This window comes from Bombina bombina, chromosome 2, assembly GCF_027579735.1.
Source record: "Bombina bombina isolate aBomBom1 chromosome 2, aBomBom1.pri, whole genome shotgun sequence".
Classification (NCBI taxonomy): Eukaryota; Metazoa; Chordata; class Amphibia; order Anura; family Bombinatoridae; genus Bombina; species Bombina bombina.
The window spans coordinates 705,622,461-705,642,159 of NC_069500.1; the positions used below are offsets into that span (position 1 = coordinate 705,622,461).

The 19,699-nt window shown below is 38.7% G+C and overlaps 1 protein-coding gene across 1 annotated transcript in view; it reads left to right on the plus strand.

Annotated features, from left to right (window-relative positions):
- The window catches only part of ECPAS (Ecm29 proteasome adaptor and scaffold), a 304,008-nt gene extending 286,332 nt beyond the window's left edge, over positions 1 to 17,676 (plus strand). Inside the window, exons 48-49 of the mRNA XM_053702690.1 lie at positions 1,084 to 1,155; positions 16,900 to 17,676. Coding sequence (XP_053558665.1) covers positions 1,084 to 1,155; positions 16,900 to 17,039 — 212 coding nt within the window. The 3' untranslated portion in view covers positions 17,040 to 17,676. The remainder of the gene's footprint in view (positions 1 to 1,083; positions 1,156 to 16,899) is intronic.
- The last annotated feature ends 2,023 nt before the right edge of the window (positions 17,677 to 19,699 follow it).

Consider the following 19,699-nt stretch of genomic DNA (forward strand, 5'->3'; position numbering starts at 1 on the left):
TGACTGGGTGATGGATGTCACCTGATGCAGGGGGCTGCAACTTATAGGAAATTAGTTAGAAAAAAATCTACTTCTCATTTCAAATTCAGTCTTATTGCATTGTCCTTTTATTATGCACTTTTTGATTATGCAATTGCTTTAAAAAGGGACACTGAATCCAAATTTTTTCTTTCGTGATTCAGATAGAGCATGCAATTTTAAGCAACTTTCTAATTTACTCCTATTATCAAATTATTTTCATTCTCTTGGTATCTTTATTTGAAATGCAAGAATGTAAGTTTAGATGCCGGCCCATTTTTGGTGAACACACTGTGTTCTTGCTGATTGGTGGGTAAATTCACCTACCAATAAACAAGTGCTTTCCGTGGTCTGAACCAATAAAATAGCTTAGATGCCTTCTTTTTCAAATAAAGAGAACAAAGAAAAATTGATAATAGGAGTAAATTAGAAAGTTGTTTAAAATTGCATGCTCTATCTGAATCACAAAAGAAAAAAATTGGGTTCAGTGTCCCTTTAAGATAACAGGTTGGACAAATGTTTCAGCAGCACTGGAGACGCTGTAAATTACATAAATGGTTCAATCTTGTCCAAAAAACAATGTGTATTAACATATAATTTGTCCCTTTCAAAAAAATATTGTAAATGTGTAACTCTTCTTACACAAATCCTCCCACATCCTTACAAGGACAGTAAAGTTAATTTGTGTGATTCAGAAAGAACATGCAATTTTAAATAATGTTCCAATTTAGTTCTGTTATCTAATCTGATTCATCCTCTTGTTATCCCTTTGTTGAAGAGTAAACCTATGTATGCTGAGGAGCAGCAATGGACTACTGGGAACCTAGCTTCTGTCTGGTTGCTGCACATACAGTATATGCCTCTTGTCATTGGCTCATCTGTGTTTAGCTAGCTCCCAGTAGTAAACTGGAAAAGTTGTGTAAAATTTGTGTAAAATTGCATGTTCTGCTTTAATCATGAAAGGAAAAATGTGGGGTTTTATGTCTCTTTTTAATGAAGTAAAATGCAGATTATAGAGAGAAACTGTTATGGTATCTGAACATGTTTTATTTATTTTTTCATTAGAAAATAAAAGCTATTCATCTGTAAGAACTGAAGCCCTGTCTGTATTAGAACTACTGCTTAAAAAACTTGAAGGTAAATATAAAAAAAAAATGGTTGCAGAAATCCATAGACTAATTGCTGGAACTATGAAGTTAGAACGCTCATATCATCAGACTACAGAATACCAGGTTCTGCAGGAAAACCACCAATCAATCGTTTTATTCAAAGCTTTGTGATCTGACGCTTCCTTTGTGTATTTAATGTACTGCCTGTATGCAATAATCTTTACAAGTAATAAATCTATGGTCTAGTACTAAAACGAATGTACATTGTGGGTTAAATCATTCCTACATAAAACACACACACTTATATTCAACTTTCCAATATACTTCTATTATCTAATTTATTTTGTTCTCTTGGTATCCTTTGTTGAAAAGTATACATTTGTAGGCTCGTGAGCAGCAATGCACTAATGGGAACTAGCTGCTTATTGGTGGCTGCACATATGTACCTCCTTGTTATTTGCTCACCCTGTGAGATCAGCTAGCTCTCAGTAGCCCATTGCTGCTCCTTCAACAAAGGATACAAAGAGCATGAAGCAAATTTGCTAATAAAAGTTAAGTGGAAAGTTGTTTAAAATTGTATGCTGTATCTGAATCATGAAAACATTTGAGTTTGTCCCTTTAACAGTAATTCAGTATTATTGTTCTTCTATAACTTTATAATTTGCTGCTCAAGAAAAAAAACAGTAAAGCCAAAATTGTAACCTTTGTGATTCAGATGGAGCATGCAATGTTAAACAACTGTCTAATTTACTTCTATTGTCAATTTTGTTTAGTTCTCTTGCTTTTAGATTATGGGCATTCGGCTCCTTCGTTCGGATCAGACGGCTGCTTATGTTGTGAGACTCTTTTTGGAGCTGGATTTATTCTTGTGTAAGATCACCACACTAAGATTTGCACAGATAGTAAAGTGATCTTTTACAAGAAAAAAAGCAGACTCCGAAAGAGTCTTGCGGCACATGTCTACTTGCTTTCCTTTGTTAAATAGTAATCCTTATTAAGCTCAGGAGTGTGCACGTCTTTAGTATTCTATGGCAGCAGTGTTTAAAACTACATATACTATTGCTTTGAACACTGCTGCCTGATGGCTAAAGGCACGTGCACGCTCCTCTGGTCACCTAGGGTTACTTTACAGTTTATTTCTATGATCAATTTTGCTTAGTTCTCTTGGTATCCTGGTTATAAAGTTTTTAAAGTTATTTGAATAGAGATTGAGATTTTAAAGGGTTAGAGTACTGTAAAATTGTTTCCTCTCAATGTTTTTCTAATTATTTTTCTTATTATTTTTCTTTTGCATGATGTACCGAGTCCACGGTTTCATCCTTACTTGTGGGATATTATCCTTCCTAACAGAAAGTGGCAAAGAGAGCACCCACAGCAAAGCTGTCTATAAAGCTCCCCCCCTTAACTCCACCCCCAGTCATTCTCTTTGCCGGCTCTAAGCAGGAAGGGTAAAGTGAAAGAGGTGATAAAGTATTAGTTTTTATTTGTCTTCAAACATCTTCTTTGTTGTCTATTCTGGAAAGCGTAGGGGTCAAAAGGCTACGGCTACTTCTCTTTCCTTTTGGCTGAAAAGCATCATCCATTTGGCTTATGAGACTGCTGGACAGCAGCCTCCTGAAAGGATTACAGCTCATTCTACTAGAGCGGTAGCTTCCATATGGGCTTTTAAAAATGATGCTTCTGTTGAACAGATTTGTAAGGCTGCGACTTGGTCTTCGCTCCATACCTTTTCAAAATTTTACAAATTTAATACTTTTGCTTCTTCGGAGGCTATTTTTGGGAGAAAGGTTTTGCAAGCAGTGGTGCCTTCCGTTTAGGTTCCTGTCTTGTCCCTCCCTTCATCCGTGTCCTAAAGCTTTGGTATTCGTATCCCACAAGTAAGGATGAAACCGTGGACTCGGTACATCATGCAAAAGAAAACAAAATTTATGCTTACCTGATAAATTTCTTTCTTTTGCGATGTACCGAGTCCACGGCCCGCCCTGTCTATTCAAGACAGATAGTATTTTTTATTAAAAACTTCAGTCACCTCTGCACCTTATAGTTTCTCCTTTTTCTTCCTTGGCCTTCAGTCGAATGACTGGGGGGTGGAGTTAAGGGGGAAGCTATATAGACAGCTTTGCTGTGGGTGCTCTCTTTGCCACTTCCTGTTAGGAAGGATAATATCCCACAAGTAAGGATAAAACCGTGGACTCGGTACATCGCAAAAGAAAGAAATTTATCAGGTAAGCATACATTTTGTTTTTATATCAGCGGCATTGTATAATTATATATTTTGGCAACTTTTAAAATTATGGGGAGGAGAAAAGTGAGCTTAAAATCCTCCACTAAGCACAGAATGTATAGAAAATAACTAATTTCTGTAGTTCATTAACTCTAGACAAGTCAGAAGGATTGCTTTTCCCACACAAAGGAGAGTTATTTAAATAAAACGAATGTGATTATTGGCAAACCTATCTCACATAGACCATCTTAATAATAACTTCTTCAAGACCATATTAGATGAGAGAACAGCCACAATCTAAAACACTTTATTAATACCTTTAATTTGTGGACTAATATACCTCAATAAACATTTGTTAATATCATAAGGGTATAACAGATAGGTGTTTAAACTGGCTTTTTGAGCCTTCATTTTGATAAAACAATCGCAAGTACTGTGAACATTACAGCCGCCCAATATTATAACGGCTAACTGTGTATAAAAGGTGCTTTAGATAAAAAACTGAGATAAACTACTGAATGAGACCTGAGATCACAGTAGCTAACTGATACCATCAGCTATTTTAGCTTTTACTTATACAGTACAATCGCATATGCATAGTTGGTGATCAATTGTGGACACTTATATAGGTGTTGATATCAGAGATATAATAATACAAAGATACTAATAAAGTATATTTCGTAGCTATACAAAAATCCCTCTATATAATATCAAACATATCCTCAGATTTAATATTTGAAAACGATGTCTCTTATATAGTGAACACTGCATAGTATAAAGGAGAGCTATTGAAATAACACGAATCTGATTATTGATAAACCTATCTCATATAGACCATCTTAATAACAATATCTCCATTACTATACTATATTAGATGAGAGAACAGCCACAATCTAAAGCACTTTTATTAATACCTTAACTTGTGGACCAATACAAGTACAATAACAGTATTAAACCACCCATCAGAAGATCGAAGATATTACTTTGGTGAAAGAAAGCCGGACATCGATTGCCACTAAGTATAAATCACTGGAGCCCATAACCAGTGAATTACTAATATTCTTATTAATGGAAGCACAAAACTTCAAACTTGCAAAACAAAGTTATATTAAACTACACCAAGCACCTATATAAGCCATATAACAATCTAAACCTTCCATAACTGATGTTGTAATTTTTCTTTTGAATACAGAATTGGAACTGTGACTAAATAAATATTACTATTATATACATCAACCAATAGTATAACAAGAAGGGTTAGAAATAACCATTTCAGTCAATTACACATAATTTGTTTATGACTGTGCTACGCTATATGGGAACAACTGTATGAGGGAACACTAAACCATACAGTGGTGTACTATATTAATAGATACAAGTATATTATCCATTTGAAAGATTCATACTAATTCATACAAGCATACCTAAACAATATTTTAGGTCCGTGGAAATTTATTCACCCAATATTCTGAGCCACTTCCATTACTAGTAGAATTGCTATGTGTTTTTAAAGTACACACATCCACACACCACACATTTTTTTATCTATTAGAGAATTAATAAAAGTTATGTTTTAATTTCTCCATCAACCCTTTGGCTTCCAGTGGTTGTTTAAGTCCTATTTCGACCTTAACCTTACTTTTAGGAATAGAAGTGCTACCCAAGTGCATTCTTTTAGTCTTCACCTTCTCTAGGTACAGACTATATTCGCAACTAGTATAGTTTTATGCACAAGCACTCAAGCTCATTAGGGATATATTCACATATTGATAAAAATACAGAAAGTATATAAACTCATAGAGGTATATAGATATACTCACTGAGAATGATACCCTAAATGTCAATAATCTACACATTTTCTGTAAATATCCAAACACTAAATTGAGCATTCCTTGTCTATCAGTGTAGTGCTTTTGCTAATTTTTGCCAAATCAAGTCAGAAGGATTGCTTTTCCCACAGAAAACCTATGAATACATTGTTTCCAGTGCCGCAAAGGATTCTGGGTAAGATATGCAAATGAGGTTCACAATGACTCACTTTTTTACTTCCGCCTGCTTTTAGGCAGACTTCCCTTTATGCCATAGCATTAGAGTTGCCACTACAGCCATGTTTTCCTGGACACCTGCTTTAGGGTGTGCAAGGAGGAACATGTATGTCCAGAGGCACAATACATGTTCTGCCCTGTAGCACGCGTAACTCATAAGTGTCCAGGAAAAGTCTGAGGTGGCAACCCTACATATAATATCTCTGTATACACAGGTTTTAAGCTTAGCTAGTGTTAGTACAGTGATTCCGAACCAATGATACTAACTCTAGCTAAGCTTAAAAGCTGTGTATACAGCGATGCTATGGCGTAAAGGGAAAATCTGCATAAAGGCAGGCTGAAGTAAAAAAAAAAAAAAGTCAGTTGTGAACCTCATTTGCATATCTTACGCAGAATCCTTTGCTGCATTGTATTGTAAGAATGTATTCAGAGGTTTTCTGTGGCAAAAGCAAGTCTTCTGACTTGTCTAGATGTGTTAATGAACTACACAATTAGTTATTTTCTCGACATATATTTTGGGAAATAGCTCATTTTAGATATACTTTTAAATATGAAATAGCTGGTTCTGTTAATTGAGCCCACAACCCAATAAAATGGATTGCGATTGTAGGGAGAGCAGACTTATCTCTCTATATTTACGCAATTATCCTTACGTTATCTCTCTATACACAAGACCAATTCTTAGTGAAAACAATAAAAAATTAACATTATCTCTGGCCAACCCCCCAAACGGGAATGTATTTTTTTTAAAACTGACTTATATACATACCTTTTTTATAATCATTACTTAAAGGGACAGTAAAGTCTAAATTAAAGTTTCATGATTTAGATAGGGAATGTCATTTTAAACAACTTTCCAATTTACTTTTATCATCAAATTTGCTTTGTTTTCTTGGTATTCTTAGTTGAAAGCTAAACCTATGTAGACTCATATGCTAATTTCTAAGCCCTTGAAGGCCACCTCTTATCTGAATGTATTTGACAGTTTTTCACAGTCAGTTAGTTCATGTGTGCCATATAGATAATAATGTGCTCACACCCGTGGAGTTATTTGAGTTAGCACTAATTGCCTGAAACGAAAATCTGTCAAAAGATCTGAGATAAGAAGGCAGTGTTCAGAGGCTTATATACAAGGTAATTAGAGGTAAAAACTATATTTCTATAAGTTTGGTTATGAAAAACTGGGGAATAGTAAATAAAGGGATTATCTATCTTTTTAAAAAACAAAATTTAATCTTAACTGATAAATTTCTTTCTTTTGCGATGTACCGAGTCCACGGTTTCATCCTTACTTGTGGGATATTGTCCTTCCTAACAGGAAGTAGCAAAGAGAGCACCACAGCAGAGCTGTCTATATAGCTTCCCCCTTAACTCCACCCCCCAGTCATTCGACCGAAGGCCAAGGAAGAAAAGGAGAAACTATACGGTGCAGAGGTGACTGAAGTTTTCAATAAAAAATAGTATCTGTCTTGATAGGGCGAGCCGTGGACTCGGTACATCGCAAAAGAAAGAAATTTATCAGATAAGCATAAATTTTGTTTTCTTTTGCAAGATGTACCGAATCCACGGTTTCATCCTTACTTGTGGGATACCAATACCAAAGCTTTAGGACACGGATGAAGGGAGGGACAAGACAGGAACCTAAACAGAAGGCACCACTGCTTGCAAAATCTTTCTCCCAAAAATAGCCTTCAAAGAAGCAAAAGTATCAAATTTGTAAAATTTGGAAAAGGTATGAAGCGAAGACCAAGTCGCAGCCTTACAAATCTGTTAAACAGAAGCATCATTTTTAAAAGCCCATGTGGAAGCCACCGCTCTAGTGGAGTGAGCTGTAATTCTTTCAGGAGGCTGCTGTCCAGCAGTCTCATAAGCCAAACGGATGATGCTTTTCAGCCAAAAGGAAAGAGAGGTAGCCGTAGCCTTTTGACCTCTGCGCTTTCCAGCATAGACAACAAACAAAGAAGATGATTGGCGAAAATCTTTGGTTGCCTGCAAATAAAACTTCAAAGCACGAACCACGTCCAAGTTGTGCAACAGACGTTCCTTCTTAGAAGAAGGATTAGGACACAGAGAAGGAACAACAATTTCCTGATTGATATTCCTGTTAGAAACAACCTTAGGGAGGAACCCAGGTTTGGTATGCAAAACCACCTTATCAGCATGGAAAAAAAAGATAAGGCGAGTCTCACTGTAATGCAGATAGTTCAGAAACCCTTCGAGCTGAAGAGATAGCAACTAGAAACAGAACTTTCCAAGATAGAAGCTTAATATCTATGGAATGCACAGGTTCAAACGGAACCCCCTGAAGAACATTAAGAACTAAATTTAATCCCCATTCCACTGTTTGAGCATGCATAGTTGCAGTGGTCTGAGATGCGAGCGAACGGAACTATGTCCATTGCCGCTACCATAAGTCCGATTACCTCCATACACTGAGCCACTGACGGCCGAGGAATGGAATGAAGAGCTCGGCAGGTGGTTAAAATCTTTGATTTCCTGACCTCCGTAAGAAAATTTTTCATGTCCACCTAATCTATCAGAGTTCCCAGGAATGGAACTCTTGTGAGAGGAATAAGAGAACTCTTTTTCACATTCACCTTCCACCCATGAGATCTTAGAAAGGCCAACACTAAGTCCGTGTGATACTTGGCTAGTTGGAAAGTCGACGCTTGAATTAGGATGTCGTCTAGAAGATAAGGCGCCACTGCAATGCCCTGCGGTCTTAGGACCGCCAGCAGGGACCCTAGCACTTTTGTGAAGATTCTTGGTGCCGTGGCCAACCCGAAGGGAAAAGCCACAAACTGGTAATGCCTGTCCAGAAAGGCAAACCTTAGGAATTGGTGATGATCTTTGTGGATAGGAATGTGTAAATACGCATCCTTTAAATCCACGGTGGTCATATATTGACCCTCCTGGATCATTGGTAAAATAGTCCGAATGGTCTCCATCTTGAAGGATGGAACTCTTAGGAATTGGTTTAGGGTCTTGAGATCTAGAATTGGTCTGAAGGTTCCCTCTTTTTTTGGGAACCACAAACAGATTGGAGTAGAAACCTTGTCCCTGTTCTGCTTTTCGGAACTGAGCAGATCACTCCCATGGTAAAAAGGTCTTCTACACAGCGTAAGAACGCCTCTCTTTTTGTCTGGTTTACAGACAATTGAGAAAGATGGAATCTCCCCCTTGGAGGAGAATCTTTGAAATCTAAAAGATACCCCCCTGGGTTATTTCTACGGCCCAGGAGTCCTGAACGTCTGTTGCCCAGGCCTGAGCAAAGAGAGAGAGTCTGCCCCAAGACTTATCTTGGGGAAGGGCATGACCCTTCCCCCTAGTGATGTCTGAAATGATCTCTTTCAGTGCAGGCCCGAATAGGGTCTTACCTTTGAAAGGGATGGTCAAAAGCTTAGATTTTGATGACACATCAGCCGACCAGGACTTAAGCCATAACGCTCTACGCGCTAAAATGGCAAAACCTGAATTCTTTGCCGCTAACTTAGCAAGATGAAAAGCGGCGTTTGTCATAAAAGAATAAGCTAGCTTAAGAGCCTTAATTCTGTCCAGAATATCCTCTAGTGGGGTCTCCACCTGAAGAGCCTCTTCTAGAGCCTCAAACCAAAAGGCAGCTGCAGTGGTTACAGGAACAATGCACGCTATGGGTTGAAGAAGAAAACCTTGATGAACAAAAATTTTCTTTAGGAGACCCTCTAATTTTTTATCCATAGGATCAATGAAAGCACAACTGTCTTCAATAGGTATAGTTGTACGCTTAGCCAGAGTAGAAATAGCTCCCTCCACCTTAGGGACCGTCTGCCATGAGTCCCTCATGGTGTCGGATATGGGAAACATTTTCTTAAAAACAGGAGGGGGAGCGAACGGAATACCTGGTCTATCCCACTCCTTAGTAACAATGTCCAAAATCCTCTTAGGGACCGGAAAAACATCAGTGTAAACAGGAACCTCTAGATATTTGTCCATTTTACACAATTTATCTGGATCTACAATAGGGTCACAATCATCCAGAGTCGCTAAAACCTCCCTGAGCAATAAACGGAGGTGTTCTAGCTTAAATTTAAATGCCGTCATATCTGAATCTGTCTGAGGGAGTAACCTTCCTGAATCAGAAATCTCTCCCTCAGATAGCAAATCCCTCATCCCTACTTCAGAACATTGTGAGGGAGTATCGGATACGGCAACTAAAGTATCAGAAGGCTCAGCATTTGTTCTTAACCCAGAGCTACTGCGCTTCCCTTGCAACCCTGGCATTTTAGATAAAACCTTTGTGAGGGTAGGATTCATAACTGAGGCCATATCTTGCAAGGTAAAAGAATTAGACGCACTAGAAGTACTTGGCGTCGCTTGTGCGGGCGTTACTGGTTGTGACACTTGGGGAGAACTAGATGGCAAAACCTGATTTCCTTCTGTCTGAGAATCATCCAATGCCACACTCTTATAAGTCAAAATATGCTGTTTGCAATTTATAGACATATCAGTACAAGTGGGACACATTCTAAGAGGGGGTTCCACAATGGCTTCTAAACAAATTGAGCAATGAGTTTCCTCAATGTCAGACATGTTGAACAGGCTAGTAATGAGACAAGCAAGCTTGGAAAACACTTTATTTAATGAAAAAAACACAATTTTCAAAAATGGTACTGTGCCTTTAAGAGGAAAAAAAGACATACACAAACTGCAAAAATGCTTAAAATTGCCTTAAATTTTCTGAACTTTTTACCGTACAGCCACTAAGTTATAGTAAGATTGCACCACAAATATCTAAGCAATATACCCCCAAATGAAAAAAAACGGATTGACAAATGTCCTAAAACCGGTAAAAAAAAAACCTGTCAGCACTTTGCCACAAGCTCTGCTGTGGCCCTACCTGCCCTTAGGGAACGATTCTATGGGAATAAAGCTTCGATTGGGCCCCAGAAGAGTACCAGGACCTCTGGAGACTTGCTTGCTGCTTGCCTGCATCAACTAAGTGCGCAACTGAGGCACGAAAATAGGCCACGCCCCCACACTCTATGTTGCTGGGGCCTACACAAAAACCTTTTTTTTGAAAGCCATGTGGGTTAGAAAAACCCTTAAATAAGCCAAGTGTACCCTCAAACATATGTCTCATAAAACACAAATGTTTGCCCAATATTATTATATACAAATTGAGTGCCTATAAGATTAGCCCTGTATGTAAGCTAGTAATGCCCCTTATATAACTAGGATTACTGCTTCCCCTTCCCCTAATGGGGAAACTGTCAGCCTTTCTGAGTTAACACAGTCTCTGCAGAAAAAATGACTGAACATACCTCATTGCTGTATAGCAAGAAACCGTTCCTCACACTGAAGTTTTCCTGTACTCCTCAGCTTCTGTGGGAACAGCAGTGGACCTTAGTTACAAATGCCAAGATCATCATCCTCCAGGCAGAAATCTTCATCTATGTCCTGCCTGAGAGTAAATAGTACAACACCGGTACCATTTAAAAACAACAAAACACCCTTCCAGCTTAGAGCCAGCAAAGAGAATGACTGGAGGGTAGAGTTAAGGGGGGAGCTATATAGACAGCTCTGCTGTGGTGCTCTCTTAGCTACTTCCTGTTAGGAAGGACAATATCCCACAAGTAAGGATGAAACCGTGGACTCGGTACATCTTGCAAAAGAAATAACATTTCTTTTTTTATGACACAATGAGACCACGGATCATCTTAATTACTAACGGGATATTCACCTCCTGGTCAGCAGGTGGAGGCAAAGAGCACCACAGCAGAGCTGTTAAATAGCCCTTCCTTCCCACTCCAGTCATTCTCTTTTCCTACGTTAGTGATAGGAAGAGGTAAAGTGAGGTATTAGATTCTTCAATCAAGAGTTTATTATTTTTTAAGTAATGCAAGATTGTACTGCTTTGTCCTAGGGTGTAGCCGTAGTCCATATCAGTCTCTTCAGTAGGGCTTTGGTGGCTTTAGAGCAATGGGAACTTGTGGGACATAATTCTCACTGCACCTCCCATATACTGATGCTGCCCTGCCTCTGGAAAACCTGAGAGATTCTAATTCAGGACTTTCTCTTCATTCACAGGTCCATGTGAGGGGATAGGACCTCTCAAACCTGGAATCTGCTTTGCTGCCAGGCAGCATATGAGGTAAGTGCTGACTTTTTTCTGGGGGAAAATGGAGTCTCAGAGATAAAGGAGGGCACTTTATTTACAGGCCTCCTTATTATTTTCATAGTCTCCCCTTAGGCATAGGGGACATTTGGGCAGCGTTGCAGCAGGCACTGGGGCTTAAAGAAAGTGGTGTCTCAGAAATAAAGAACACTTTTATTCTGTACATGGGACAAGCCTCATTATTACTTCATAATCTCTCCTTAGGCATAGGGGACATTTGGCATTGTAGCAGGCACTGGGACTTAGAGAGACGGAGTCTCAGAGATAAAGGGCATTTAATTTACTTGGCTCCCTTTAGGTATACGGGAAATTGAGCAGCGTTGCTGCAGACACTGGGGCTTATTTTTACCAACATAGGTGGTTCCACATCTCCCGGCGGATTTGTAATTTTTGAGCCGACCGGGAGATTTCCTTGGCCACGCCCATGATGGGCATAGAGTAATTGCGCGCCATTTTTTACTCAGTTCAGGGTAACGGGATCTACGCATGCGCATATCATTGCTGCGCATATTTTCCTACTGAATCTCTCTTTGCGTAGCTACTCCGGAGATCGTCTGTACAAGGAATCATAGTTTTACTCGATTCCTGCTCAGAGGACATAAACACCTCAGCAGAAATGCTGCTGAGGTGTAGGGGTGTTCATACGCTTATTTTTAAATTTGTTATTATACAATAATACTTAGACGTTTTTCCAGTAAAAAAGATAGTTTTATTATTTAAAGAGACAGCAACGGTTTTAGGTTCTTTTGGCATTATAATAAAATTTTATCTTGGGATGATTAAAATTTTGTCAGTTTAATGTTAGACATGGGCTTAGAGGTTTTACTATGTGTCACTTACTCAATATGACTTAATGCCAATCCTTTTTTCTGTTCCTCATGTATTGAAGATACAGAGATAAACCTTTGTTCTGAGCCAACGTTTTCTAACTAAGACGTTGTTCAGGACTCTAATAACAATGCTCAATATATAACAGAGCTTTGTTCTCAAATGTCCCAGAGTTTACCGTCCTTACATGCAGTGCCCTGCACTTCCTCTCAAACCCCCGTTGGAGTTAGCGTACGAGGAAAATCAAATATTCAGTAAGCGAGGTTTCTGATGCAGTTGTTACTATTTCGGGGGACCCCTCCCAGAAGCCTGAGGAGGAGGATACCGTAGTAGCATCTGAAGGTGAAAGTTTCAGATTCTGCCAGTATAATCCCTCTTGCTGATACTGAAGGTGTGTCTTTCAGGTGAAAGTTTCAGATTCTGCTAGTATAATCCCTCTTGCTGATACTGAAGGTGTGTCTTTCAGGTTAGCTAGACCACCTCTGTCTGTTACTTAAGGCGGTTTTAGCTACTTGGAGGACAGTGACTCCACGGTAGTTGTTGTTCCTAAGAAGTCCAGTAAACGGAACAAATATTTCAAGGTTTTTTCCTCGATAGACTTTTTCCGGTACCAGACCGAACTTCTGAGATCATTGCCAACGACTGGAAGATGTTTCCCATAGCCAACTATGTTAAGGGGGCTTGGCAAACGGTCCCCAAGGTGGAAGGAACCTTTTCCTCCTTGGCTAAGAGAACTACTATTCCTGTAAAAGATAGTTGCTCTTTCAAAGATCCTATGAGCAAGAGTGGTTACTCTATAGGATGTATGTACATCAGGGCTCACAATGGCAGCCAGTTGTGTGTTTTGCTACCGTCTCTAGTGCGGTGGCATATTGGTTTGATGCTTTGTCTGATGTTATCAGGACAGACATTTCCCGGGATGAAATCAAGGATATTATAAGCTATTAATTTATCCAATTCCTTTATTACGGATGTTGCCCTTCAAGTTATTAAGCTGGGAAAACATTTCAGGTTTCTCTATTCTAGCTTGCAGAGCTTTAGGGTTAAGACCTTGGTCTGCAGATGTGACCTCTAAGCCTAAGCTTTTAGCAATTCCTTACATCGGCAAGACCTTGTTTGGACCTGGCTTGATGGAAATTATCTCTGATATTTCGGGAGGTAAAGGTCATCTTCGTCCTCAGGATAAGTGAAACAAACAAAGAGGACAACGGAGTATTTTTCGTTCCTTGCAAAATTTCAAGGGAAAATTCCTACTTTTCCAATCAGTCTTGGAATAAGGGAGACAATCCAAGAAACCTGCTGTTGAACCGAAGACAGCATGAAGGGCCTGATCCGGGACCGGATCTTGTGGGGAGCAGACTTTTCTTCTTCGCTCAGGTTTGAGATGTTCAGGATCCCCGGGCAATAGAAATAGTGTCCCAGGGATACAAAGCGTTCTTATACTGTGTAGGAGACCTCTCCGACCTGGAAGTGATTGTTCCTATTACGATACAGCAACTGGGTCTGGACTTTATTCAAATCTGTTCGTGGTTCCAAGGAAGAGGGAATTTTCTGGACAATTTTAGATCTTAAGAGTCTAAACAAATTTCTTAAAGTACCGTCCTTCAGGATGGAAACTATTCGTTCCCTTCTTCTTTTGATCAAAGAGGGTCAGTTTATGACAGCGGTTTAAAAGGATGCGTTCCTGCATGTTCCCATTTCAAGTTCCTAAGACTTGCCTTTCTAGACAAACTCTTCCAATCGTGGCTCTTCCATTCGGTCTTGCCATAGCTCCCAGAATTTTTACAAAGGTTCTGGGATTGCTTTTAGTGGCGCTTCAGTGACGGGACATTGCAGTGGCGTCCTATCTGGACGACATCCCAGTCCAGGCGCTATTCTTATGACAGGCAAGATTCATTCACATTATGGTATCTCGGGTGGAAGATAATATTGAAAAAGAGTTCCTTAGTCCCTAATACAAGAGTAACTTTCTTGGGAAATATGTTTCCCTATTAATTGAGTTTTTTCTGACAGAGGTCATGAAATCAAAGATTATAGATTCTTGTCCAGCACTTCAGTCCATTACTCGGCCATCAGTGGCCCAAGTGCAGGAGGTAATCGGGCTGCTGGTGCCGGCAATGTACATCATCCCGTTTTCTCGGTTCCCACCTCAGACATCTACAGTTAAGCATGTTCAGGCTATGGAACGGAGATTTTGACGGATTTGTCACCTCAAATACTTCTGGGGTAGGAGACAAGGGATTCTCTTTATTGCGATTGTTTCTGGATCATTTCTTCCAGGGATCCTGCTTTCGCAGGCCATTTTGGGTGATTGTGACAACAATCGCCAGCCTGCTAGGGTGGGGAGCAGTCTGTGGTTCCTTAAGAGTTCAGGAAGTTTGGGCTCAGTCAGAGTCTGCTCTTTCCATAGACTTCCTGGAACTGAGAGCGATTTTCAACGCTCTTCTGGCCTGACCTCAGTTAGCCTCGGTCCAATCTATTAGGTTCTAGTCGGGCAACATAACTCCATCCGGAAATGTTCTCCAGCCTGATTCTCGAGGGATCAGCAAGAATTAGATCTCATGGCATCGACAGAATGCCAAGCTCCCGTGATACGGGTTGAGGTCCAGGGACCCCCAATATGCTCTGGCGATTCCTTGAACCTTCAGTCTAGCATATCTTTTTCATCCGTTTGCTTCTTCTTCGGGTTATTGCTTGAAGCAAGTAGGAAGGGCCATCAGTAATTCTCATTGCACCTGCTTGGCCTCACAGGAATTGGTATGCAGACCTGGTGGACATGTCACTGCAATCTTGGAGACTTCTGTTAAGAAAGGACCTTCTAATTGAGGACCCTTCCTTCACCAAACTCTAGTTTTTCTCTGAAGCTGTCTGCTCGGAGATTGAACGCTTAATTTTGTTAAGCGGGGTTTTTTTCTGACTCGGTCAGACCATGATTCAGGCTCATAGGCTTGTATCTAGAAGGACTTACCATCAGGGCGTATATATCTCTATTGCTGGGAATCCAAAGGCTACTCATGGAGTAGAGTTAAGTTTCCTAGAATTTTGTATTTTCTCCAAGTCGGATTGGAGAAAGAGTTTATCTACACTTTAGAGTGTCATACATTTTGCATATGAATCTGCTGGACAGCATCCTCCGGAGAGAGTTACGGCTCATTACACGAGGGCCATTGTTTTCTCATGGGCATTTATATATGAAGCTTCTATGGAACAGATTTGCAAGGCTGCAACTTGGTCCTCTCTTCACACTTTTTCAAAGTTCTATAAATTTGACCTAGAGTGTCGGGTCTCGACCTTATCTATTTTTGTTACACAAATGTCTGGTGGATGTTCCAGATGTATAATCATTTTGTCAGGCTTGTGTTCAAATCAGTTACTCCCCCATGGAGTCTGATTTTAGTTCTTCCAGGGGCTTTGTTTGGTCCTAGGCATTCCTTAGATATTTCATGGTTATCTTGGAAAGTTTTATTTCTTCTACTCGTAGAGTGTCAGAGCTCTCGGCATTGCAGTATGAGTCTCCTTACCTTATTTTCCAAACGTATAAGGTAGTTTTACGTGCTATATTAGGTTTTTTTCCTAAGGTTGTTTCTGATTTTTTGATCAGGAGATTGTTGTTCTTTCCTTGTATCCTAATCCTTATTTTCAGAAGGAAAGACATCTGCACAATTTGGACGTGCTCCGTGCTTTAAAGTTTTACCTTTTCTTCGGCTGAGGACGTTTTTTTGGAAAGAAAGGTTCAAGCAGTGGTGCCTTCCGTTTAGGTTCCCTGTCTTGTCCCTCCCGCATCATCTGTGTACTCTATCTTGGGTATTGAATCCCATTAGTAATTAAGATGATCCGTGGACTCGTGTCATAAAAAAGAAAAGAAAATTTATGCTTACCTGATAAATGTATTTATTTTTTGACACGATGAGTCCACGGCCTGCCCTGTTCTTGTAAGACAGGTTGTGGGTTATTGTAGAATTCAGACACACCTGCACCTTAAATTTCAAAAAATGTGTAACAGGAGCACCAGGTTTAGTGATAAAATAATAAACTTTATTGAAATACAAAGGGTATCATAAACCCCGGGTAACCTGCACCTTGGCTTTTCCTTTCTTTCCTTAACTTCGGTCGAATGACTGGAGTTGGAGGGAAGGGAGGAGCTATTTAACAGCTCTGCTGTGGTGCTCTTTGCCTCCTCCTGCTGACCAGGAGGTGAATATCACAGTAGTAATTAAGATGATCCGTGGACTCATCGTGTCAAAAAAGAAATACATTTATCAGGTAAGCATACATTTTATTTTTTGGAGTTTACTGTCCCTTTAAGTATTGAAATCAGTATAGGAGGCAATACACCCCTACAGGTAAAATTGGTAATTGGGAACACATTAAAGAGGAGAGAAAAAAAATTAGAGTACACTGTCCCTTTAATTTAGGAGTGAGTGCATTATCTATCCCTGTACCAAGTCATCACCAGTTTTGTTACTGTTCTTTACTTTGATGCATTTTATTTCTTTTTTATTTCATTTTAATTCTATTTAGATTCTGAACAGTGGAGAAGCCTTACACTCGAGAGCAGAAACACCCTTATTACATCTTTATCTGCTATGGAACAGGACAGCCGGCCAGAGTTACGAGAAAAAGGATTATTACTGAAGAAAAAACTTGAGAATTTAAATTAAAGTCTGTGCAGTGTAATTCAACCCAAATATGTGCCGTGTACGTTGCAAATAACTCAACATGAGATTACATTTATTCTGTAGCATGCATCATTCCATGGCCAAATAAAGATTTCCATAAATTATATTCAATCCAACATCACTGTGCATTTTTATAAGTCATTTAGAACTGCAAAAACTATCAATACACTGTCATTTTTCTTTGTTTAACAGTTACTTAGCTATTTTTTTCAAGTAAATGGTCAAAAGTGCTTTTTTTTTCTTCCCAATAGTGATTTGCAAAGAGATTGCTGTCGTTTCAGTTTGAAACTGATGGTGGTAAAGAGAGACTCCTTTTTTTTTAACGGAACCGGTTTCATATTTTTTCCTTCTTAAACTGGTTTTCTATCTTTTTGAATGTTTCCTTTGTAAAGGTTTTCACCGGTAATCTACACACCAATTTTTTTTGCTTTTAACAAAACCTAAAACTGCAGTAAAATATTTTTCAGGTGTATTTGCAATGCTAAGTTATAGATTTTAAGTAATTGTTCAAATTGACAAATTCCCTTTTATGGGAGAGTACCACCAGGGTTAATAATGTACTGTATAATTTGGGAAATATGGTAAAATGTGTGTTTATATTAAAAAAAACTGACTTTCATTCTGTTTTGGAGGTATTTTTTTTGAAACCATTACTTTATAGATACTCAGGAGTTAGAAAGCCAACAATTTTTTAGTACGTTGAATATAGGTTTGGAAACGAAGTTGGTGTATCTGGAAATGTTCAACAACTATTGGAAAAGTTTGTATTATCAAAGTATTCAATGAGGGCAAAGAATACAGACTAAGTAACAAAAAAATGGTTTTGGATTTTGCTTTGTCAGGAAATTATGTGCATTATATTTTGGCTGGAGAATTAGGTCCATATGCGCAATTCAAAGTCCAAAGCTAGACCAATTAATATCCAGATACAACTTTGGATAAGTTGTGTATACAATCCAGTACAAGAGGAAAAATACTGACACTATTATATTGAGAATTGTATACATTTTTTAAAAGACTGGTTTCTGCAGTGATTCTGTACTTGTGCCTTAAGGGTAACATTAGAATGTAGAATAATCAACAGCAGAAACTTCTGTATCTTGGCCTAATACTTACCAGATGAGGGCATGTTCAGAAATAACCACACCCCTTTTACCTATATGAAGATGACCTCACTTCCTTATCCTTGATTGTCCATCATAGGATGAAAGAGCAAGGAATGGGAACCTGGTATTCCCACCTGTTCATTAAATTCTAATAATCTTGGCCCTACCTATTTTACTTACCAGGTGAGATGAATACAAAGCAGTACAACAGACACCACATCTCATTGCTGCTAGCAAGGGAAACTAAAATTACCATGTTATAAGAATCAACAAACTGAAATTAACACGTTTAGCCAGTCTAGTATAGATCCAGGAAATTCTGGAAAAATAGCAGGTAAGTATATCGGCATTGAAGGGATAGTCTACTCCAGAAATGTTGTTGTTTAAAAAGATAGATTATCCCATTATTAATCATTCCCCAGTTTTGCATAACCAACATGGTTATATTAAAGGGATAATAAAACACTTTGAGATGGTAATATAAAATAATAATATATATATATATATATATATATCTGCAATATACTTTCATTTATTTTGTCCCCTTTTCCTGTAATTCATTTCTGAAATTGTGAGCTTTTCAGTTCCTGTCAGAAATGGAAGTGCAGAACACTGTTATATCACACACAACCATTGGCCGCATACACTAGTGACCTATTTATAACTGTCCCTAATTGGCCATAGTTTAGAAGGTAACCTAAGTTACAACATGGCAGCTCCCATTGTTTTACAGACACTAAATCCTTACACTTATTTTGTCAATATTTAAATGGTTAATGAAACTTAAAAAATATATCTACTTGTTATTCTCAGACTAATCTTTTCTTTGAATGCATTATTCTATCTAGCATTTATTCTGTGTTTAATGTCCCTTTTAATACACTTTTTACCTCTGTGATTACCTTGTATCTAAGATGCTGCAAACTGCCCCCTTATTTGTTCATTTGACAGACTTGCATTTTAGCCAATCAGCGATGACTCAAATAACTCCATGGGAGTGAGCACAATGTTATCTATACGGCACTCTTGAACTAGCACTGTCTAACTGTGAAAAACTGTCAAAATGCACTGAGATAAGAAGCGGCCTTCAAGGGCTTAAAAATTTGCATATGGCTTTCAACAAAGAATACAGAGAGAACAAAGCAAATTTGGTGATAAAAGTAAATTGGAAAGTTGTTTAAAATTGCATGCCCTATCTGAATCATGAAAATGAAATAATTTGGGTTGTCCCTTTAACACAGATGGCTGATGCATTCTTTATACCACTTGTTTTCAAACTTGTCCTCAGGCCTCTCTAACAGGCCACAGTTTAAGGATCTGAACTAGAGCACAGGTGAAATAATCAGCTGACTAGTAAACCTGGTTATTTTATCTGCTCTCATCTGAGGTAATCCTGAAAATCAGTGCTTTATACAAAGCATGCTAACAAACAAATCACTTGTACTTGAAAGCCTGTGAGATATCAGCTGTACCTACAAGCATGCAGGATATAAGAATCAGGCAATATAAGCAAGCAAATCAGTTATGTCTGAAAGC